General features: G+C 34.8%; 1 protein-coding gene across 1 annotated transcript; it reads left to right on the forward strand.

The window, feature by feature from the left end:
• Positions 1-749: 749 nt before the first annotated feature.
• LOC141565912 (breast cancer metastasis-suppressor 1-like) lies at positions 750-7,808 on the forward strand. The gene is made up of 2 exons (XM_074309680.1): positions 750-1,902; positions 7,352-7,808. Exons 1-2 carry the CDS (start codon positions 1,164-1,166, stop codon positions 7,363-7,365), a joined length of 753 nt encoding a protein of 250 aa, XP_074165781.1. The 5' UTR covers positions 750-1,163; the 3' UTR covers positions 7,366-7,808.
• The last annotated feature ends 17,357 nt before the right edge of the window (positions 7,809-25,165 follow it).

Raw genomic sequence — 25,165 nt, forward strand, 5'->3', positions numbered from 1 at the left:
GATGCCAGTTCACAACCCCACCAACGATATATCAGTGTCTCTAGATATGAATATTAGAAAACATGGTCCCTTCCCTTGAGAAATTTGTTCTATTTCTTGTCCTTCAGTTCTTGAAGAGGACCATGACATCAGGGTGCTGATGTGAGTAACCTATGTAAATACAAGTGAATTGGATTTAAGTGAGGGATGGCTGTGCAAAGTTACCAACCTCATTTTCTCCTACAGAAATATCTAGGTCCAGTGACATGGTATAAATCAAAATGACTAGAGATGGCCCTGTGTGCAATGGGAGGCATTAGCACTTTTTTTGGTCTTTATCAGATCTCAGTTTGATTGAGGTAATGCTCAGTTAGTGATTATATAGGACATGGAACCCAAATTAAAATCTCAAGAGCAACTCCCAATAGACAAGGTAACAATAGAAGTGTTAGGATTACCAGGTGAGAACTCAGGTTGTCTGCACAGTGACAAGGTGAGAATTCAGGTTGTATGGACAATTACAAGGTGAGAACTCAGGTTGACTTGACAGTTCTCTGGCTCAGACCTTTGGTTCAGGCTTTAAAAGGGAGTTTACACCTTAGGAATTCTAGGAGGAGCAAGCTCATTGGTTGTAAGTAATTCCCATAAGCCCCTGGGAGTACCCAGAAGTCCATTCTCTGGGAGGATAAAAAGAGGCAACATTGAGCCTGGAGAGCAATCTGGATTGGGGAAGGACAAGAGCTGGAGGAGATTCAGAGCCAGGATTCAGGAAGAAGAAGAGGCTGGCTGAAGGATTACAACTGAGAGACGATCAGAATAGTACAAATTGGCGTCCACACGTGGGGCAAGGACTTTTACTTATCCTGACAAGGACATATTCTGAGCCCTTCAGAGGAGCTAGAGCAGACCTTCGCAATTTGGCGATGGAACAGGGACATGAATGGTCCTGATTCCAGTGGAAAAGCCTCCCATCCAGATCTCAGTCTCTCTGTCTCAGAACCGTGAGTAACAAGGAAACTTTGTTAAAGATTAAGTGAGGGTGCTAATAGATAAATAAGGAATTTAACTTATTAAGGGATAAACTAGCAATCTCTTATAGTGAAATGGGGCAGATTTTAGCTAAAGACAACCACCGGACCCCAGGAGCAGCGGTTTGGATCTGAGACTCGCAGCGAAAGGGTGAGATGTCAGGCCAGCCTTTGAGCAAAGACACCAGGGCCATGGAGGCGGATGGGGACTGGGACTCTGCCCGGGAGATGAACGGGCTGGAGGAGGGCAGCGAGTACGAGCAGAGTGCCAGCCAGACCGAGTCCAATGGGGAGAGCTCAGACATGGACGACGAGGACTATGAGAGGCGCCGGGTCGAGTGCCTTGACGAGATGTCGGACCTGAAGAAGCAGTTCTCCGAACTGAAGGAGAAGCTGTTCAAGGAGCGGCTGAGCCAGGTGCGCTCCCAGCTGGAGGAGGTCGGGGCCGAGCGCGCCCCGGAGTACACAGAGCCGCTGGGGGCGCTGCAACGGAGCCTCAAGGTTCGGATCCAGATGGCAGGCATTAACAAGGGCTTCTGTCTGGACGTGATCAGGAACAAGTACGAGTGTGAGCTTCAGGGAGCCCGGCAGCACCTGGAGAGCGAGCGGCTGCTGCTGTACGACGCCCTGCAGAGGGAGCTCCAGGAGCGGATTCAGCGGCTCGAGGAGGACCGGCGGAGCATCGACATCAACTCTGAATGGTGGGATGACAAGCTGCACCCACGAGGGAGCTCGAGGTCCTGGGAGTCTCTGAAGTCTGGGAAGAGGAAGAAGGCGCCCCTGGTCTCTGGACCTTATATAGTGTACATGCTGGAGGACATGGACATTCTGGAGGACTGGAGGGCCATTAAGAAGGCCAAGGTGGCGGTGTCCCCACAAAAGAGGAAACCTGAAGGTAAGAGCAGAAGTGGATCTGGGCAGAGCTGCCCATCCCACTGAGAGAAGCCCCACGTTGGGGGCCAATTTGTAACGTTCTCATATCCTTCTCTGGGAGGAGGTTTCTTTTCTGTATAATCTTTTCCTCTATGAGCAGGTTTCTTGGGAAGCTTCTGAAGCCTCCAGCCACCCTCTTCTTTTTCCTGAATCCTGTCTCTGAATCTCCTCCAGCTTTTGTCCTTCCCCAATCCAGATTGCTCTCCAGGCTCAATGTTGCCTCTTTTTATCCTCCCAGAGAATGGACTACTTACAACCAATGAGCTTGCTCCTCCTAGAATTCCTAAGGTGTAAACTCCCTTTAAAGGCCTGAACCAAAGGTCTGAGCCAGAGAACTGTCAAGTCAACCTGAGTTCTCACCTTGTAATTGTCCAGACAACCTGAGTTCTCACCTTGTAATTGTCCAGACAACCTGAGTTCTCACCTGGTAATCCTAACATAGAAGAGCTTAAAATATAAACTGAAAAACACAGAATTAAATAGATCCTAATCAGACCTCCCACCCAGCCCTCTGACCATTTCTCCCACATGCTGGAGAGTTCCAATTTTCCCAGAGGCTAAACATGAATCCACCCACAACATACTTTACCATATTAGATACTTAAATGCTAATGAAAAAGGGATGGGGAAGAGGAGGAAAATGTTTGTTTATCTAAGATAATGGAATACCGGTAGCTTTTAGCTATAGCTCAATTTATTATTACAAAATTTCAAGTCACAATTTAGGGTATAGGTGGAAACCACTTCTTTAAGAGATTTCTTTACACAGTTTATCCCATATGGTAATTAAGGCAAGGTAAGAAGTGAGGCACTTGATGACCTCTTTTATTTAGCAAAAATGAACAAACAAACAAACAAACAAAAAAACTGAGAGGAGACCTACAGGATTTCTGGTCTAAACAGAAACAAATGCTATCTACTTTCACAAATGCTATCTAGGTTTACATTGGCCCAGTCAAGACTCAAACTTTGACTAAGTGGGACTTGGCCTGGGATCTTTTGCTGGTCAATCAATGAAAGCAAGAATGATTTTATATTCCTTTGGTCAGAGCAGGTAAGAATATGATATCCTATATGGACAAAGGGAAGGAAAAGAAAATAAAAAAGAAAAGAAAAGAAAAAAGCTGTGTAGTCTAACTGACCAATTTCTGTTGGATCCTACTGGGACAACTTTTACTCACAACTTGTACTCACAGATATCAGGGAGAAGATAACATGACATGCAAGTGGAATGGATTTAAGTGAGAGAGGGCTGTGCAAAGTCACCAGCCTTACTTTCTGCTCTGGAATAATAAGATTATAAAGTATTAACTCCTTTATTTTGTTTTTAATGCTATTTCTCACTTTGCTAAGTGCTCTGGCTATGAATATAAATGAACAATATAGCCCTTTTCCTCAAGAAACTTTTGTTCTGATGGAAGGAGATGGGAGGAATGGGAGGAGTGGAGGAAAAACAATACCTAATAGGATCTTGAATGGAGGTGGAAGTAGGAGAAGCTGAAGGAGAGAGAAATCTACAGGGTTCTTGAAACTTAGAATGAGTCATTAAATGCTGCTCTGAGTCTTTAATTTAGCAATTAAGTGAATAGTTCTCTAGTCCGAGTCATCTCCAAAGTAAAAAAGTGTTGATAAAAAAAAAAGTAGAGGTGTAGAGAGAATATGGAATTGGAAGTTATGTAATCTAGAAATTTTTTTTCAAATATAAATCTATGTTTTATTTGATAGATAAGATTAAAAAATATTGTTTTCTAATATATCAAAAATTTAAATATATCTGATGCCTTATGTTCTCCAGATAAATGAATTCATTTTTTTTTTAAACCAAAGTTGTAATGAAGTATGTTATTTTTCATGAGGGTTCATCTTAACTAGTTGCTAGAAATATACCCAAATATGGGAAACAAATATCATATAGTCTGAGTCATGAAACAGATTTCTTTCTAAATTATGCACTTGTTTTATTAAAAGACTTCTGAAAATCTTTTCTTTGATGGAAAAAATTAGACAAATCAGGAATCCAAAATAGAAGAAAGACCTGGGCAATAATGTTAATAGGACCCTCAAATTAGAAACATTTTTAGATTTTGAGAGTGAAAAATCTTCTGAATATATGCATGTAATATATAGTGTATCTATCTATCTATCTATATGTATATATGTATGGAAAATACATATATATATAGGTAGGTATATGTGCATATAGCTATATATATGTATATTTGTGAATGTGTTTATGTATAATATGCATATATGTTTTTATATATGTATACCCCTATAGAGGTACACAAACACACACACAAATCTTTATTCAGTTAGAATTTCAACATTACAAAAAGCCAACTTTTCAAATGCCTATAATAGGCCACTTATCAAGACAATGTCTTGGAATCATTTTTAAAATTCATTTCTCTTTCTATATTTGCATCTAAAGAGTAACCAGGTTAAATATTTTTTCCCCTTTGAATTGTCCGTTCTTTGCCTTCTTTTCATTTTCTTCTGCTTAACTTCTCTTCATTGGATGACTGTAATCACTGCTTAACTATCTTCTGTCTTCCCTCACACTTCCTTTTAACTCATTCTTGAAGGTATCCATGCCCTCACCCAGGTTACTCAATTTTAATTTAATTTGTTACTTAAGTAATATCTACCATATCCCCTGCATAGGGGGTATAAAGATAAAGTATATCTAGTCTTGGCTTTACAAAGCTCTAAGATTCATTTATTTTAGTTGTTATTGTACTTCTAGACTGCCAGCTCATTTCTCAAATAAGAAGACTCAATAGATGTCAGTGTTGAGGGAATTTAAAATTCTTTCTAAAATCTGTCACTTCCACTTCCTGGGTGAAGGATGGTCTCCAAAGCCAAAATTATAAGAAAATAATCATAAAAGAAAGAATCAAAATCTGACAGAAAGCAAAGATTATTTTTTTTCCCTAATACTGATCCTCACAAAATATTCAGGTGTATACATGCCATATAAGTCTATTAAGTAAATTTATATCTTTTTGTTTGCTTTTTTCATTAATTGTTCAATTCATAGAAGAATTTTTATTCCTAATTGCACATCGATATTTACAGAGATATCTTAAGTTCATTAAAGATCATTATTGTCTTTTATAAAATTAAGTATATATATATATATATATATATATATATATATATATATATATATATATATATATTTCCCCCCTAACAGCAGGAAAAAGAAAATGGTTCTTATTTTTCAAATGAAAAGATGTTTGAAATATTGTCATCAAGCATTCAGATATTTTTTCTTTTGGATTTTAATTCAGTTTTTAAAGTAAATAAATAATACAATTTTGTGGGACAGTGACTCTTACCCATATTAACATCAGAGACTCTTAAGGTAAAAGGCAAAAAGGATTTATTACAATCTCAGAAGAAAGGAGAGTTCCCAAAGACAGCAATGTCAGTATAGGGATGCTACAAAACACGGGATTATATAGATCCTAACTTGGAAGCCCCCATTCCCTTCTGATCTTTTCTTCTATGGTCTGGAAGTCCAGGCTTACATTTTAAAATATGGAAATCTACCTAGAGACAAAAATCTGCCCAGAGACTAACTGAAAATTTACTCAGAGACAAAGAATACTAGCCAAAGGCACACTCTTTACCATACTAGGTACTTAATGTTGTTTATCTTGTGACTTTTGGCTATAGCACAACCTTATTATTGCAAAGTTTCAAGTTATAATTTGGGTACAGATTGAGGCCACATTCTTATGAGAGGTCGCCACTCAGTTTATTCAATTCACAATTATTAACATGTTTCACCCAAGTAATATGCTCAAAACAAGAAACTGATTGACTTTTGAAGTAATTGCTACTAGTTTTTATCAATGTCTTCATTAACTATAATACAAAAGCAGAGGATCAGAGTTCTAGCTTTTTATCACTATCTATCTACTGAAAGCTTCCTCTTCAATATTTTTCTGGTATCACATTTCCCAGATTCCCTATTAATATGAACTTAATCTCTTCTCCTGTCAGGAAAAAAAAAACAAAATAAAACAAATGGCTATTATTGGATATAACCAGATATAACCAGATAATTTTGTTTGTACGGAATGATTGTGAGAAAGGAACTCCATCACCCTTATTGTCTATCCCATAAACTCTGGGTATTTTTAAACAATTGTTTGAGATACTCATGGGTATATCTTTAGACAGGTCTGACACCTGGTCAGCTAGGTATTCCATTTGGATCCTCTTTGATTTTCCTTCTGAGTTCCCACCTTTACTTCTCTGGCAAACCCCAAAGGCTGTATTTCATCTATAAAACAATCTATGGCCCATAGCTTTCTTACTGTCCTCCTTTGGATCATTTCACCATGGACACTCTGTCTCATACTGTCCTTCTCTTTCCCCTTCCCCCATATCACATAGTATCTCTCCTAATCCCACTGTGCTCCTGACCCCAGTTCTCCTCCTTATAGCTAACTCTTTTAGGGCACTAAATCTCCTTTCAGATTTAGCATGCCAGCTAATAAGCTTATTTCCATAAATTACTTTTGTACTGGGTAATTCTGAGTTCCATGGAGGAACTTGCCTTTATAAGCTCTCCCATTCTATTTCATATTTACCATTTCTGGTATTTATTGTACCTTCTATTTTGTTTGTAACCTATACTCCTAGATAAACCTACTTTTTTCCAAAGATAATGCTCATTGTGAATTTGTCACATGTTTATTTTTAACTAGGAATTGCTAACCTGACCTCATCACCTATTGTTTCCATGGAAGCACTGTACTGCCACTTATCAAGACAATGTCTTGGAATCATTTTTAAAATTCATTTCTCTTTCTATATTTGCATCTAAAGAGTAACCAGGTTAAATATTTTTTCCCCTTTGAATTGTCCGTTCTTTGCCTTCTTTTCATTTTCTTCTGCTTAACTTCTCTTCATTGGATGACTGTAATCACTGCTTAACTATCTTCTGTCTTCCCTCACACTTCCTTTTAACTCATTCTTGAAGGTATCCATGCCCTCACCCAGGTTACTCAATTTTAATTTAATTTGTTACTTAAGTAATATCTACCATATCCCCTGCATAGGGGTATAAAGATAAAGTATATCTAGTCTTGGCTTTACAAAGCTCTAAGAATCTAGTAGAAGTCATAATAAGAGAGAAGTCATAATAAAAACATTTATGTGGATTTTCCAGATTGTAGTAGTGTCAGACCCCTGACCCCTGCATTGTAGAAGAGATAACCCTAGTAATGCAAGTTGGTTATTCTTTTCTCACAATGTTACTCAAAACACTAAGGGGTCAAGGGATTTTCCCAGGGTTATCATTATATATTTGTTTGAATTGGGATTTGTTGCTAGATCTTCCTGGATTTAAGACTAGGGCTCTATCCATTCCTGTGTCTTCTCTGATTATGTTGAAGGGCAAAACACGTGAAAATATATGTTTGAGGATGGAGAGAGCACTTCCAACTGGGAACAACAGAAGAGACTTCATGGAGAATGTGGTATCTGACTTGAATCTTAAAAGAAGATTTCAACAGATGAATATGTAAAGACATCCTGCTTTAGAATTATACTGAGATAGTATGTTGCAATGGAAATAGTGTTCATTTTAGAGTCCAAAGACTAGAGTTCAAAGCCTCTCTCTGCATGTATAATCTATTATTCTAGACAAGTTGCTTAATCTCTTTGGTTTCCTTCTTACAAAGGTGCCCTCCTATAAAGTGAGGGGTTGTATTTGAAGACTGCTATCATCGTTTTAGGATCCTAAATCTCTGCTCCTATGATAAGGTATAGAAGTCCATCTGGATAAAGATTGGAAAATATTTTCCTGGTCAAAGTTCCACATGTATTTCAATAAATCAATAAAAGCCTAAAGTTTAAAGTTTTAAATTTCTTTCTATAAAGTTCAAAAATAAAATAAAAAATGGTCAGCAAACCCAAAGCAAATTGAATCCAAAAGTGTTAAAAATCAATCTGCATGGAAGTCAAATAAAAAGTAGCCTGCAAGGATATAAAAACTGTATTCAAGGAAGTTCCCTAGGATTTCCAGAGTTTCTACTAGAATTCTAGTGCTGGCTGTCTATATTCAGTTCTCAAAGGCACATACCAAGACTTCTAGGTTAATTCGTTTAGAGACAAGATAACTTAAATAGCTCCAAATCTTTACAGAATCTTCATTAACTTGGTTCACAACAGGTCAAGTTGGTGTAGTGCTAGTATGGGGGTTAACAAGCCCCCAGTTCCACTGGCATTTTGACTCACAAGAATCCACCTCATGATCCCTGTCCAATAATAAAGTGGGCATTTAAGATTACAAATATGAGTTTCATAATGCAAGTGGTAATTGTGTTATGAAACTCATATTTGTAACCTTAAATGCCCACTTGCCTTAGCAAAGCTGAAAGGATCCTAACTAAACAGTACTCCAAAAAAGACACCAACATGGTCCTCCCATTGTTGCCAGCTAGACTACATGGCTGACCCCAAACTTGACTGTTTCTGATGATTCCTCTCAGAAAAGTGAGCCCTAATCAGGGCATTCTTACCACTCACTTCTGGTATTGCCCAAAATGCTGCCTACAGCCTGAGTATCAATGCTGAATAATCACCTCATTATTACTGGTGTTGTTTTTGTTATCAAAACTTCCCCTGAGACTAAGATGGTAATATTTTACATATTATCCTGCTGCTGTTTCAAGAGCCATCTAAACTGTTATCTGCAGGCTGTGTCACTGAAATCATCACTGCCTTGATGTTAATAGGATTAGGGCAGCACTACCCCTACATGCCACTTTTAGGGACAGGATATTGCACTAAATTCCATTCCAAGTCCATTTAATTTGGCATTGATTGCCACATCCATTACAATGTGCCACTTGAAAGCCTAGGAGTTCAGAAAAGATAAATAAATACAGAGGAACCCCAGGTAAAATTAGTCTATATTAAACATAGATGTTAAACAAACAAAAAGTCAAAAGGAAGTTCAAGGTAGGTGGGAAAGGGAGAAAGGGATCTTAGAAATTCCCTATCATTCTGTCCTTAACTATTCATGATCCAAAGGGAGTACATGTGGGTCCCAAGTCAATCCATATGACTTTTAAGTGAACCATTGACCCAAGTATGGGCACCAGCAACTTAGCTCATAGCAGCCCTGGGTAATGGTGTGGGAATGTTTCAGTGTACATGTGTCTGTGTGTGGGGGTGTGCATGTGCATGCTTGGGTGTTTGAAGAGGATGTGGAGAATTTTTTTAAATCAAGCTGCCACAGTTCATCAAATACCCCAGATCCACTAGTATCTTGACTTACAACAAATACAAAGTGATAGAATTTGATTGAGGATAGATTGTGGGAAAGGGTCTTTAATGCTAAAATAAGGAGTAAGTATTTTATCCTGCAGTCAAAAGAATCTGTTTATGTTTTTTTTTTTTTTTTTTTTTTTTTTTGTGGGTTAATTTTTTTTTCTGTTTTTATTTTTAAAACACTTGAATCTGTGGAGCAAAAAGGATTCTTAAAGTTTTCCAAAAGTAAAAGTTATTATAAGATACCATGATGAAAACAACCAAAGAAGTAACTATTTTCATTGACACTTTAATTATTAATTTAAAGCAAGGTATCAAACAAAGAGGAATATTCTAAGGGTAAAAAAGATATTTGCCACTCTGGTGGATAATATATATGATTCAGTTGAAAGATAATTTCCTTATTGATGAGTTCCTACGCATACTTTCTTTTTCACATGATATCATATCGATTGCTTTGAGCCTAAGAACATTGCAGGGTCTTTAAAATTAGTTTTTTTTTTTTTTTTTTTTTTTTTTCTCAAAAGAGAAAACTTCATTCAAACATTCAAAAACTTGAATGGAGGAAAAATGAAGATTTTCCAAGATGATAATATTGGATTGCTTTAGTATACCGGTTATATATTTCCAGACAGATTATGGAAATAATGTACCAGATCCTGAATTAAATAGAAGGAAATAATTGATAAAAGTTGTTCTTTGAATGTTTTCAAATTGCTCCATGCCAGAAAACCCCTGCTGCTAATTGAAGTTTTCTTTAGATGAGGCAGATAAATTGAAAGTTTTTGATACATTAGAATCTCTGAGAAATCAAAGTTATAGGTGACCAATTAGATACTGAAAACTGCATGGTAGATACAAATAAACATCAAAAATTATAAAGAAATGATATACAAGAAAACATGAAAAATACATAATCAGAAAAAGAAAGGGATGTACATGCAAGAATAGTAAAGGATAACCAATAGGTAGCTCAAATAAAGCAGTGGTACTCACAAAATATGGAGAAATATAGATAAAGGCATTCTCACACATTGAGCAGAACTTCTTTGAGGCATCTTTGAGAGAATATGGACATGGATCACATATGACAATGAGATATGGATAAACTTTGAAAAATGGAGGTATAATTTCAACAACAATACTGTATGAAGACATATTCTGATGGAAGTGGATATCTTCAACATAAAGAAGATCCAATTCACTTCCAGTTGCTCAATGATGGACAGAAACAACTACACCCAGAGAAGGAACACTGACTGGGAAGTGATTGTAAACTGTTTGCACTACTGTCTTTCTACCCAGGTTACTTATACCTTCGGAATCCAATTCTTACTGTGCAACAAGAAAATTGGATTTACACACATATATTGTATCTAGGATATACTGTAACACATTTAATATGTATGGGATTAATATGTATGGGTCATCTAGGGGAGGGAGTAGAAGGAGGGAGGGGAAAATTTGGAAAAATGAATACAAGGGATAATGTTGTAAAAAAAATAATTACTCATGCATATGTACTGTCAAAAATTATAATTATAAAATTAATAAAAAAAGAAAAATGGAGGTATAGGCATTATTAATTTATTAGGTAAGAGAATCTCAATAGGTAAAAGAGAACAGTAAAAGCAAGCTTTGTTATATATACATATATCTATATCTACAGACACATATAGCTATATAGATATATAACAAAACCTAAAATCATGGCAACTGGCTCCATTACTTCCTAGTGGATAAAAGAAGAAATGGAAGAAGTGTCAAATTTTATATACTTGGACTCAAAAATATCTAGGGAGGATCAATATTGAAACTAAAGCTAAAGTACTTTGACCACTTACTGAGCAGAGAGAACTCACTGTCAAAGACTGATATTTGGAAATAACATCTCAAAAGGAGATACATGCACACAAACACATATACACACATAATAGAAGCAATGGATATGAGCTTGGATAGACTCTTTTGGAGACAGTAGAGAATAGATCGACCACGTAGGCTATAGTCCATAGAATCACAAAAAGTTCAACATGAGGAAATGACTACAGAACTACAAAGTTTTTCCTTAATTAACCTGAGCATAATTGATTTAAGTTTGGGTTTTTAAGTGCTGACTTTTATTTAAGGCAAAACTGTGTATCTGCTGTATTGAATCTAATGTGTGCAGTTTGTTTATGCTGAATTAAGCTAGTTAGTATCTAACATTAACAAGATTGGAAAAATGAAGTAATGAAATATTACTTTTGAGTAAGTAAGGGGATGGGTGGGCACTGTATATAACACAAAAGAGTCCCTACCTAAAGACCAAGAAATTATCATAAGAGAAAAAAATATTTACACCAATTTTATTTGTAATATGATGAACTTCCCTCAAAATATCCTCTGATATCTCCTTCAGTAAATTTAAAAAAAAAATGGTTTCTTTTAGACATTTAAAAAGAATCAAATATTAACAAGGAACTCTACATGTAAGTGGCCTAATGAAAGTACCACTATTTCATTCTTGGCAAATTGGATATTTTGTAGGCTGTTGAAAAAACCTATATTGTCATTTCCATTTGTCTATGTAATGCAAATCGTTTCAAATGATTTTTTTCCTTCCATTGAATAAGTGCTGAACTGGGATTAATGTTAAACATCAAAAATAATTGAAATCAATTTCATTAATAGTCAATCAAAATACTTTTTTTCTTTCTGTGAAATCTCTGTAGGAGTAATTGAAAGTCTGTTTCTTGAATTCAAGTAAGATAGCAACAAATGCAAAAACACTCCTGAACATGGCTGACTTAAAAGGACATTAAAATTGGTATCCATTTTTCTAAACATTTGTTCATATGACCATGAAACCCATTAAAATAATTTATTGGTGGTATTGTCTATAAAGTCAATTATCTTGTTTTTGAAAGTGAAAAATTCTTATGTTGGGTCTCCTCTGTGTTGTCAAAGATTTCTGAATCTTTTTTTCATTTGGGTAGCCAAACGCTTAAGAAATAATTTACTGCATATACTTCAACATATTTAACATGAATGGGACTACCTGCCATCTAGGGGAGGGGATGGGATGGAAGGAGGGGAAATGTTGGAACAGAAGTTTTTGCAAGGATCAATGTTGAAAAATTACCCATGCATATGTTTTGCCAATAAAAAGCTATAATAATAAAAAAAGAAATAGTTTACTATACTTTATCTAGTACATCAAAAAGATTATTCTGTTTAACACTTAAGATATAAATATTTGCTGAAAGTCAAATCGTTTAATCAAAGTCTGAAGACAAAAAGGAAAATAAATATTTTTTTAATCGGGAGGGTTACTTTGTAGATAGACATGCATAATGAAAGCTAAAAAGTAGAGGGAAGGGAAAGATATATTTAGAAAGGCTTCACCTATTTCTTGTGATTTTTCTCCTAGATTTATTTGCACAACAATATAGAATTGTTGGAGTTGTCCTAGGTCTATAAACCAAATAGCTTCTATGGGGTTTTGTTAATCCTCAAAATGGACTTTTTACATGCCATATAAAATTGATTACTTTAACAAGAGTATGTGTGTGGGGGTAGTGGAGATGGGCATTTTCTAACCACATATATATAGTTAAAACTGGGGATATGAAGTCAGCACAATAAAAAGGAGACAAAGGAATTGAATTATTCTCCATGTGTCTGCTGGCTGAGTGGGGTGGTTCATAACCTTAGGCTATGCTATACACTAAAAGAGCTTTGAGAAGCTTATTAGTCACTGAAATAAAGCAGATAGAGAGGATCTCTCAGATAGCCTCAGAGTCTGAATATCTGAAGCCTGGAATATGGTTGAATGGGACAATTTAATAGCTCTGAGATAAGTAGGAAGGCTCAATAAAGAAAATCAATCAGAGAATAGGGATGTGATACCTAACAGAAATAAAGTGACACCCAATGAATTGGAGAGATGAACTGGCTGATAAATAACCAAGCAGAGTAGTGCAAAAAAATTCCTAGAGGAAATAAGCTTTTCTGCTCTCTGTAGTGTTGGATATGTGAGATGTCCTAACTTATAGGTATGCCCTGACTGGGTGTCTATATAGGCTTCATTACCCATGTTTTCTGGCTATTTGTATTCACTGCACTTATGTGTTGTTTTTTGTTTGCTTTTTGTTAAGTCATTCTCTTTGTATGTGCCCTCTCCAAAAAAAATATTTTAACATATATGTCTCTATCTAAACCCAGTCACATACATATATGTGAAATCTTTTTTTTTTATGTTGTCATATTTGACTTTTGTGCTTTGCATTTCACTAATATTCCTCTAGATTACTACTACTAATAAATACATTAATGAATGCTCATGAGCTATGATATCTATAATCTTCTAAACACACAATATCTAAATAACTGTTATTGTTTTTTTAAGGACCCATAGTTAGAGGAGTGATTCTAAACATATAATTCCAATCTATTATAAATAGCCATCCTGAACTTTTCATAGGAGAAAAAAAAATATATTAAATTGTATCATTCATGCATTTTATATTTTATATTAGAATTCCCTCGATTGTGATGTCTCCATGAGTAACTGTCAATATTTAATCTTGTAAACTTGAAAACCTTGAAAGAATCAAATAGGTTGTTATTTCTAACCAATTTTGTTTTTGTATGTTAGTTGATATAATTTGAAGGAAGCAGAATTTTACTATAAATAGGTAGATGTATAGATAGACATACATATATATATATATATATATATATATGCATATATATATATATATATATATATATATATATAGCTGTAAGTATAAAAATTAATTTTACTGGAGTCTTTGACTTATTAAAAGTTTCAATTAAGTTTTATTATGAAAGGCATGTAAATACTGAGATTACTAAGTGTTTCAAAGATTCCATTTTTATATGTGCACAAGTATTGAGTAGCCTTATTATGTATTCTTTTAATCTAAAGCTTGATGCATCTTTGATGTAACATTCTTCTTATTCACCTATCAGGGAAAAAAAATAGTAGACAAATGAAAAATTGAAAATATTGACTTGTTTATTGTAAATATTAGAAGACAAAGGGAGATAGAATAATATAGTTACTATTCATATGAATATATGCCATTATATAATGAATTTCAGGAAAAATATAAACAAACAAACAAACAAACAAAAAAACTGAGTAGAAAAACTTTCAAGCATTTATATATACCAGGAAGAGGTCAGAGAAATTTCAAGACATTTGTTTTATTGCTTATTATCATTTGAGATTTTTTTTTTTTATTAATGTGAACAATTGGGAAGTTTCCAATCATTACAAGAGTAGAACTTAGGCATTTAATTAATAAATAAATTTCCCCAGTACCCCACCTTACTTTATCTCTGGTGGCATATTAGAAATTCAGATGCCATTATTTGTTCCACCTCCCCTACAGTATCTTTTCATTACCATGTGAGAAATCAGACTAACAAAATGGAGAAGAAAGAAAGCATGATGTCCCCTGCATTAGCTTCCACTCCAAGTTTAAGAGAATTAAATTTTATAGAGAAAATGTGGAAATATGGCAACATATTTCTCTAACAACAGAATAAGTTTTGTATAGTTGAAATTAACATTGAGCTATCTTTGATAAGATAGGAATCTGAGAGTAAGAAATGACCCTTTGGTTAATAGATACAATTGCTCTGCAGCTATCTTCCATCTTCTTTAGACCACAATTACAGTGGATACTATAATCTCAAAATATCACAGGTGGCTGATTAAATAAAAAAGCAGTAGAGGTGAAAAACACCATGAGGAGATAATAGAAAGGAACAGATCTATCAGATTGGTGATTTTATTTATTTTATTGAAGCTTAATTGCATTCCACACTATTATCTAATTGGTAGAATAGAAGCAGATTGCCTTTGGAATCAGGAGTCCTGACATGTCCTGGTTCAGATACTGTCTATATACTGTTTGGTAATTTGTAACTTCTTTGAGCACCAGTATCTTCTTCTGCAAATTAATGTGAATAATTTTTGCTACAAATTCATAAGATTATTAATAATAAAGTACTTCACAGATGTTGGAAAACTATTATTTTTTTGCTAGAATAAAAAGATGTGTGGGAATAATTTACCTATTCTATAAGTACTCATATTGGAAGGTTGGTTCTGAGCTAGAATGTTAGTCCTCTAATTTACCAAACCTGTTTGAAAGGGAGACTTTTTAAATTATGCTCTTTATTCCTTATTTTGGTGAGGATTTCTCCTTAGGAAGAAGAGTTTTTATAAACAAAAAACAAACAAAAAAAACTTTTTATGAATGAATCCATCTATTTATATTATTAACTCGACTATATCTCTCTATATTAAAAAAAAAAAAAAAAAAAAAAGGCCAGGCCAGAATCCTGGCTTTTATGTTTACTATTTGATTTGTCACTCAAGTTCTCTTATACTTATTTTTTTTTTCATTTTTAAAGTGAAAAGTTTGGACTAGATAACTTTCCAACTCTCTTCCAGCTCTAAATCTATGAAAATATATCATGTCCATTAAGTTAGCATATCTAGAGGCAAAGCATACTCCAGGAAAATGCCTCTATATTTTAACCAAATCACCATTTTGATTTTCTACAGTAAGACAAACTCCACAATGTTTAATGGTCATTGCTACAATTGTGGAATACCTCAGGATAGGTAGTTATAGTTATATTAACATTAGCTCCACAACATCAAAGACAGTATAATGATATGGTGAAGAAGTTTTCCTTTTAAGTCTGAAACTTTATGTGAGAGTGGAAATTTAATTTTACAAATTAAACTGCATTTTAATTTTGAATGTTAATAAAAGCCATATATTAAGGTAGCCTTCACAAACTGATAGTGTAATTTGGGGAATGTATGGTATCATTTGATCTATCTAGATATCTCACTTTCTTAGATCAGCTTTTCAGAGCTAATGAAGAAGCTCATTAAAGTTGTCTGATCTTCCCCATAAGCTTTTTATGGGACTGATTGAGAGCCTCTGCAGAAATAAGCTATGGTTGAAGGAGTTAATTGACTCTTTGTTTCAATAGCTTTATTAATTAATTCTAGTAAAAATCTTGATTTGTCTTGGTCTTTTTGTATTTGTATAGTTTGTATGTACAATTCAGAGTTCTTTGCTTTTGACCAATAATGTTTATTTTAATGAGCACATAGCATTTAATAATTCCCCTCCCCCCTCCCTTTAATGGTAGGCATTACCATATTCTGCCCTGGAAGTTTTTAAAGAAAAACAATACTGCAGGCAGTCCTAGGATCTCACAATCCCAATTTAAATAAATCCTTTGATAGCATGCAAATGATGAGATAGTAATTCCTTCAAGGTACCCATATAAAAGAAATTTTTTTTCTCTTATAATAGGTGATAGAAATTGTGATAGTCTAGGGAACCCTCCAGCTATAAGAGAGAGCTGGCTTATGGTTGATGAAAAAAATTTAAGTCCTAATGGAATGAAGCAAAAAATGACTCATGGAGGAAAACATGGAGGTGAATACTAACCAGACACAAGGTTCTGGATTTCTGAAAAATGTGACTAGAAACCTAAATGAGTTATATATAGGGGTAATGGTTGTAGAATACACTATACATATCTAAAATTAGACTAGGGTTTTGAAACATAGTGAAATCCTATTTTATGTAACACTGTTTTGATGGAAGTAGCAGTTTTATGAAATGTATGCAACTGATAGATTTTAATTCTCTGCAAAATAATTTCAGGACTACCCATGATTCTGATAACCCAATAACTTCTCAGAGGAGCCAGGGATTGTGAATGCCTGGGTTTTCAATTGTATTCATTTTTTAAAAATATACATTCCTTTTAGTTAATTATAGAACACTAAATTAGCTAGTCACATAACATTTCAGAGAAATACTGGTTTGTATTTCCTTTCCTTGATTTGATTTTCTCCTTGATATAAGTAGTAAAAATATCATGGTCAAGCCAGGAAAATACCATTTATTAAATTAACTCTTCAATATGAGAAATAGGAACAAAAAAGAAACTGAGATAAAATTTTTAAAAAGGGAGTGAGGGTGATGGGAAGGAAAGAATACTTCTAGCTGAAGTGTACAGGGAAGATTTCATGGAGAAGAGTACACATGAGTTGAACATTGAGAAAAGAGAAAGTTCTAGAAAAAAATGAGGAAGTATAGTGCAGATATGTATGGTTGCCCTATAGCCATTTTCAAGCCATGCCTCTTCCATTAAGTTTTTACCTTCAAAAGGGAATTTAATTCTTGTCTTGGAGTCTTGAGCTCCTGATTGATTAGATCTAGGATTACCTACATATTCATTCACTGCTCAAACAATCTTCATCCCATAATACTAAACAGAAGATTTTTAATGTGTTTCTATTCACGATACTTTTTGCCTGAGAAATTTTTTCATGACCCCAGACATAGAACATACAAATCAAATATTTACTAACAATAAATCATAATTTCATGGTATCTCCATTCAGTTATGAAACTTCATTTGGAGTTGTAACCCACAATTTAAGAAACAGGTATTTAGGATTAAAACACCATTTCCTCCCTTCTCCTTCCCTCTATTTGTTATCTTTTTGTATTTGAATGTGATCTCATTAAGGTCAATGACAGACTTCTTTTTGATATTTCAATTTGGTAAAAACCTACTCATATTTTGGTTGAAAGATCTAGTTGATGAATGAAATAAAACAAATAGGTCAAAAGGTAAAAAAGAGTGAGACTAAATGCAAGACAGAAGGTCATCAATATCTCAATATATGGATACTCAGGAATCATTGAATTTTGAATTAAAAAATGACATGGTCAAGTTACATGGTTTTCAATTTATGCAAATCTAGAAAGAGTATTGGAAATGCACATCCTACTGGTCAAATTCTGGTGTTTTGGGGTTCACCATTTACCTTTTGTGTTTCTGTTGGAAGTTTCATAACTTCTCTGCTGATCTCCTGGCTTGAAACCAGGGCAGAGTAGCCATCACAGTTATAGATTACTCCCGGTAAATTCTCTGGTGTGTGGAGCCCACACTGCCTCAGGACTGGGCACTGACTGCACTCAGCATCTGTGCTCAGCCTGCTTGTTCTTGGCTCACTTCCCTCCATGCCAGATTGAAACAGACCTTTTCTGGAGATCTTCGAAGTTATCTTCTGCTGGTGGGTTCTGTCACTCCAAAACTAATTCAGAGGCTGGATTTGATGTTAGTGTGAAGGTTTTGGGAGGAACTCAGAAAAAGATGTGTGTTCTCTGTTGGGACCCTAAATTTCTTATAATCAGCTGGAGTCAGGATAATTAAAAGTTTTTATTCTTGGTCTTTTGCAATTAGGGTCAGGGGATTAGATCCAGCAATCTCTACACCTCCTTCCTCTCTCTCCATTGACAGGAGAATGAATCAATTTCCTCCTCCTACTCCTCCACCCACTCATGTCACTTCCCCTTCTTTGTCTACACCCACCAATCCAGCCAATACAGAATAGTTGGGGAGGGTCATCCTTCAAACATGTTAACAGAGAATTGTCCAATTGGCAATTAGCCTCATGTGCTCCTTTATCCAAGTGCATTTGCTCAGTGCTAGCCCTTTACAATTCTCTCCATCATCTTCGCTCTGCCTCTCCCTGCCCTGCCAGTTTTTTTTTTTTTGTTTGTTTGTTTGTTTGTTTTTGTTTTGTTTTTGTTTTGAGGTTTTGTTGTTGTTGTTGTTGTTTTTGGTAAGGCAATTGGGGCTAAGTGACTTGTCCATTGTTAAGTGTCTGAGGTCAGATTTGAACTCAGCTCCTTCTGACTTTAGGGACATTGACTGTGCCATATATATTCTTTCTTGAAAAGCATGCCGAAAATCACAATTTTAAAATCTCTCCTACATGTCTTAAAAGTTTTCTTCAAATTTTATTTCTGAAAATGACTGATTTTTTTCAGTATGGGAATAAACTCTGTGATATATAACAATGTTTGAATTGTCTGTTGCTTAGGCTTCAAGAGTTAACTGTGGCTGACATATTCATTAGCCTTCAAGAAATTCATCTCTGCTCTTTAATATCTCTGTGACTATAGGCAAACGAATTATAATCTCTGATGCCAGATTTCTTCTATAAAATGATTACAGTTAAGTTCCCTTCCAATTCTAGATCTATAATCTTATGTTCCTATGAACCAGATTATAACACTGCTTATCCCTGCCCCTCCCTCCCCCAAAAAAGAAAGAAATAAGGTTTGTCACAGCATGGCAGTCTTTTCGCAAGCTTGTACTAAAATAGAATCTAAAGGCTTGTACTGGTAGAAGCTAAAGATTATTTTCTACCATCATATTTTATGAGAATACAGAGTCACTTTTATGTAATGACAAAATATCTAAGTGAGCCTTGTATGTATAGAATTGAAAAAAAAAATCACCCTGGTCTCTCCTCCTGCTATCAAATTCTTTGCCTCAAAAGTCCTAAAGTTTTCTTTCTTAGATAATTTCCATTTTCTAAAACGTATTCATATTTTAAATTATTGAGCTTCTTCTTAATCATTACTTTTAACAAATATGATTTTACTGCAACCAGTTATAATTTGCATAGGTCCATTTGAAAATTATTCATATAATTTTTACTGAAAATGATAGTTGCACCAAATAAAAATCCTTATATCTTAACTGCTAACATTATCATTGGACACCTTAAAAATTATTTCAGTATTGCTCTCTGTCATCTTGACTTTTTTCACTTTGCTAAATACTGCACTTTACAAGGGAAATAAATGTTAGTCTTAAAAGATTTGCATATTTGTGGACCTGGGAGGCCTCAGAACTGATTCCATCTTTAATTTCTGAAACACACTATTCATCAGAGTCTCCCCTTACAGATTAAAACAAGAGAAAGAGGTAATCAACAAGTGTAAACATTGCTCTCTGAATACAAGAATATTTACCTTGCATAGTTACATAAAATGATGAATTTTAGGCTTTGAACAATGCTAGGATCAGATTTTTCTGCATATGCCTCATTCACTTCCACTTCATTTTTTGTGGTGTACTCACTGACATGAAAAGATTTATAGATTTTTTTAGAACCAGAAGTTTAATTCTGCTTCTCTTCATTTTTCCTAACCCCCACACATTATCATTAATACAAAATGCTCTTCATGATGATTTTCAAAGCTGAATGTCCATTAATCATTCAAATAAATATTCATGTAAAATGAAGTCATACAAATAAATGTTCATGAGACATAGGAAGAGTGCATGGAGGGAGTGTAATATATAGAAGTAAAAATATATTTTTAATCTAACTGGATGCCATTGCACCCTTTGTAACAATTAGAAAATCATTCAAAATTCATCAGTTGGGTTTCCTTTCCATTCATACATATCTAATTATGGAGGGATCACTTTAATTTAGAACCTAATTATAAAATGTTTTTCTTAGTGTACTTTAACTGATTTTGTATTAAAGGGCTATGAAATGAAAATGCCAAACCCCCCCAACTTTCACAATTAGCCATGGAAAAGGCATAAATTAAAATGCAATGAAGAAATGAAACATGAAATTCTATCTAAAATAAAGTAGAACCATGTCACCCATACCAAAGCAGCATAATTTGTTTATCTTAGAAATAGCTTATCTGTATCTTTGCATGTGAAGAACATCCTTAGAATATTGACCATAAATGGTTACTCGTAGCTAACAGTTTCTGCAGTTGGCAAAAATAGAGTTAGGGGATAGGGACACTTGTGGGAACCAAGTGCAGGAAACATAACCCAATATAGTATGATATGTATAAGTTGCTGAAAGGAGAAAATAAAAACATACACACACACACACACACACACACACACACACACACACACACACACACACAAACAAATGAGTCTACTGCTGCCATATACACATTTATTAGCTCCCTTTAAATTTCTACCCTGGAACAAAATGCTGATTAATTGGATTGTAGTTACAATTTTACCTAAATGTAAATATGGATCATTGAGGGAGGAGGGAATTGGATTTACTTCATCATTGTGACAAACTTTCTGATATTGAAATTCAATCAATGAAGTTTACAGCCTATCTCCTAGGTGTAATCTTACAGAGTTTCCTGGAATGATGGTATCAAAATCAAATAGCACCCCACAGAAGCATATTAACAGAGAACACTACTATCTAAAATAGTTATATTGTATACTTACTTATTTTGTTAAGCAATTTACCAATTAAGTTTTAATCTGGTTCTGGCTACACTGGGAAATTTTGCTGAACATTTACAGCAGGGCCTTGGGTTTGACACTGTGGCCTGGAGTCCTAAGAGAATCTAGGAATTCTTCCCTCTAACTAGTATTTATTAGTAGGGCTTGAACTCAGTTCTAGACAAATTTGTCATCATCTCTAATACCACTAATGACACTGCTACTTCTGAATCTCCTACTCTGGGATCAGCGTCTTTCTTATTGACCTCCAACCTTTTCATCACAGCCATTTTCCACTCTGAGTTACTGCAGCTGCTACTAGAACTCCTGCTCTGGAGCAGTGCTGCCCAGTAGAATGATAATCTACTATTTCTATGGATATTTGTGCACATTCTAGTCTTATTTTCATTTGTTTATTTTCATTATTTTAAGGGAATATATATCCCTGATGTTCTAAAAACAGAGGGGAAAATAGTCTTTGAAAGAATCAATTTTCCCTTTTGTGTGATTTTTTTCTCTCCCAATATGATTAATAATGCAATATGCATTAAAAAAAATAAACTTTTTTTTTTAAAGCGATCTCTCAGAATTAACACTGGTCTTGTCAATTCCTAGGTTTTATATTCTGTAAATCCATTAAAAAAAATGCATTTCTAGACTAGATGATCATGATTGGATTTCCAGATTATCAGAAAGAATTTTTTTTTTTTTTTTGCAACACATCTCTCACATTTGCAAGTTAACAAGTACATGGGTTCAGGAGAGTGAATCCATAAAACATGTATCATGGTGGATAGAGCGTTAGTAATAAATGGACATAAATTCATGAAGACCTAAATTCAAACCTGGCCTTAGACATTTACTAGATCTATCACCATACTATAATCCCTAATCTCCATTGACCTCAGTTTCCTCATTGGTAAAGTGTTGGTAATAATATCATTGAACTCCCAGGATTGTTGTTAAGATAAAATGAGGTATTTGTAAAGGATTTTCCAAACCTTAAAAATACTATATGTTTATTTATAATTACAATTATAGAATAATCATTATCAACAAACTATTTTCTACCATGATACAGGCACCATAGGAAGGTTGAGGATGCAATAAGAGAAAGACAGAAAAGGAGAAAGAGAGAGAGAGAGAGAGAGAGAGAGAGAGAGAGAGAGAGAGAGAGAGAGAGAGAGAGAGAGAGAGAGAGATTAACTGCCCTTAAGGAAATTCCAATATATGAGAGAAAGATAACTTTCTGTTCTAGTCAGAAACCCTGAGGTCTTCCCTTTCCAGATTGATTTTTATTTTATTTTATTTTTTAGATAGGTAAACTAAGCCACTTTCTTATCTACCCTTAAATCATTGAAGAGGTATTGCCTCAAACAAACTGCTACCTAGGAAAGACAGTAGCTAAAAAGACCAAGGTCTCCCATCGCATCTGATGTCATTGCCAGTTGTCCTGTTCTATATGTTTCACTGGACTTGGGAGGAGAGAGTAATGAGTTTGGACAGATCTGCCTCATTTAAATCCAATTCATTTTTAAATTAAGATATCACTTTTCTGGGGTCATTGGTCCTTTCTGAGAATAAAAGAACAAATATAAGCAACAATATACACATAAAGATATATGAGAAATTGAACAAAAATGATAGCATAATATTTAGGAGACGTGAATTTGAGTTACATTTTTAAAGAGAGCTAGGGATTTCAAGAGGCAAAAATGAGGAGGACATTGTACTTTAAGCCCTGAGCATAGTATATAAAAGATGAAATATTGTGTGTGAGGAGCCCTGTGAAAATTAATTTGCCTAGATAATACAAAATACATGAAGGGGATAAATGTGTGATGAGTGTAAAGAGTGTTACTGAAATGCCAGTGTGTTCAGGTATAGTATCCAGGTATAGTAACCTCAGGGTTATACTGTAGTTTTCTTTTTGATATTATTTGTCAAAAGTTGAGTGGAACTATGAGATTAAAAATACAATTGCTCAGTAGGTGTTTAATCTTTGTAGTCCATTCACTGAGTATAAGCCATGAAATAGGCTTCCTACAAGAAAGACAGAGAATATGAGGTTCAGGGGCCTGACTAATGATTATAATTTATGAGAGAACAACAAAAAGCGCAAAATGTAAATGACCGAAATTTTCTTATTTTATTTGAAAAAGGCCAAGCAAATGTGTTTGAAATCATTAAAGTGAAATGGCCTTAAACTGGAAAGCAATGGTTTATCCAATAGTGCATTTTTATGACCAAGTCACAAACCTCTGATTAATCCTACTTATTTGTATGTGAAATGTAGACTTAAAGTCAGATAATTAAGGAGGCTGCTACTTATTTCTGTTCATTGTGGTAGGACAAACACTGGTAAACATCTTCAAAATTTCTGAATTACCCAGCATTTTAACAAAATAAATGATATACTGCATCTGGGTAATAATTACACATACTACCAATCATATTTTTTGTCAGTTTAATCTATAACATTCCCTATTGCTTCTTAAAGCCCATGAGACATCTACAGAACTGCTTTGGTGATGACAGGAAACATTTAATACTTCAGTACATGATTTATTTAATTTAAATTACATTTTATTTATTTCATAAAATATTTTCCAATTACATTAAAAATGTTAGCATTCATTTTTTAAAAATGCTGACTCCCAAATCCCCTCCTCTACCCTTTTTGCACCTCCCCTACCTCTTGAGAAGACAAGCAATGTGAGATTGATTATATATGTGAAGTCATGCAAAACTTATTTCAATATTAACTATATTGCAAAAGGAAACATATACAAAAATTATAAAAATAAAGAAAATGAAAATATTATATTCAATCTACATTTAGAGTTCAACAGTTCTTCTACAAGTGATTAACATTTTTCATCAAGGGACTTAACATAAATCATTTTTTGAATCAGAGTAAATAAGTATTGCATAGTTGATCACCATTCTAATATTGCTGTTACTATATACAATGTTCTCCTACTTCTGCTCATTTCATTTTATATAATTTATATAAGTCTTTCTAGGGAAGCAGAGATAAGATGGCAGAGTACAGGCAGGAACTCACCTGACCTCTACCAAATCACTCTAAATAATGACCCTAAACAAAATTTAGATTGTCAGAACACCCAAAGAGATGGAATAGGACATTTTACAGCCAAAGACAACTTAGAAGATCAATAGAAGTGTCTGTGGCACTAGGGAGGAGTCTAGCTTGTAGTCCTGGTACAACCTGTCCCACTACAGCCCCAGCTTGACCCCAGCCCCAGCCTCACATAGAGCAGCCACTACTGGTGGCTTCCAGATCTATCAGTCCAGAGACAACAAAGGAGACTTGTTAGGTGTGTGGCAACAGGGGGGGATCCCAGCACAGGTTGTGTTAGCAGAGCCCTGGCCCCTGTGCCAATAAAGCAGGTCCTCTGAATCAGTAGCAACCCTGACTGTATGTAGACTTCTCAGCCCAGAGACACCAAAGAAGATTTGAAAGATAAGGAGAAAAGGTTTGTATTAGGGCCTAGAAGCCTAGCAAATCAACCATGGGTGTGGATGATGGTGGCATTATGCTGGAACTCTATTTTCCCAGAAATCAGCCAGAGTCAGGATCACTAAACGTCTTTTTCTAGATCTTTACCGTCCCCTCCATCACCAGGTCACGAGAGTTCTAGAGAGTGTGAGTTCCACCACCCAAGTTTCTCCTACTCCTCCCACACAAGTCACTTCCCCCTCTTTGTACCACCAATCAAGTCAGCACAGAACAGCTGGGGAGGGTCAACCTTCAAACAAGTTAATAG

Source organism: Sminthopsis crassicaudata, chromosome 4 (assembly GCF_048593235.1).
Source record: "Sminthopsis crassicaudata isolate SCR6 chromosome 4, ASM4859323v1, whole genome shotgun sequence".
Lineage (NCBI taxonomy): Eukaryota > Metazoa > Chordata > Mammalia > Dasyuromorphia > Dasyuridae > Sminthopsis > Sminthopsis crassicaudata.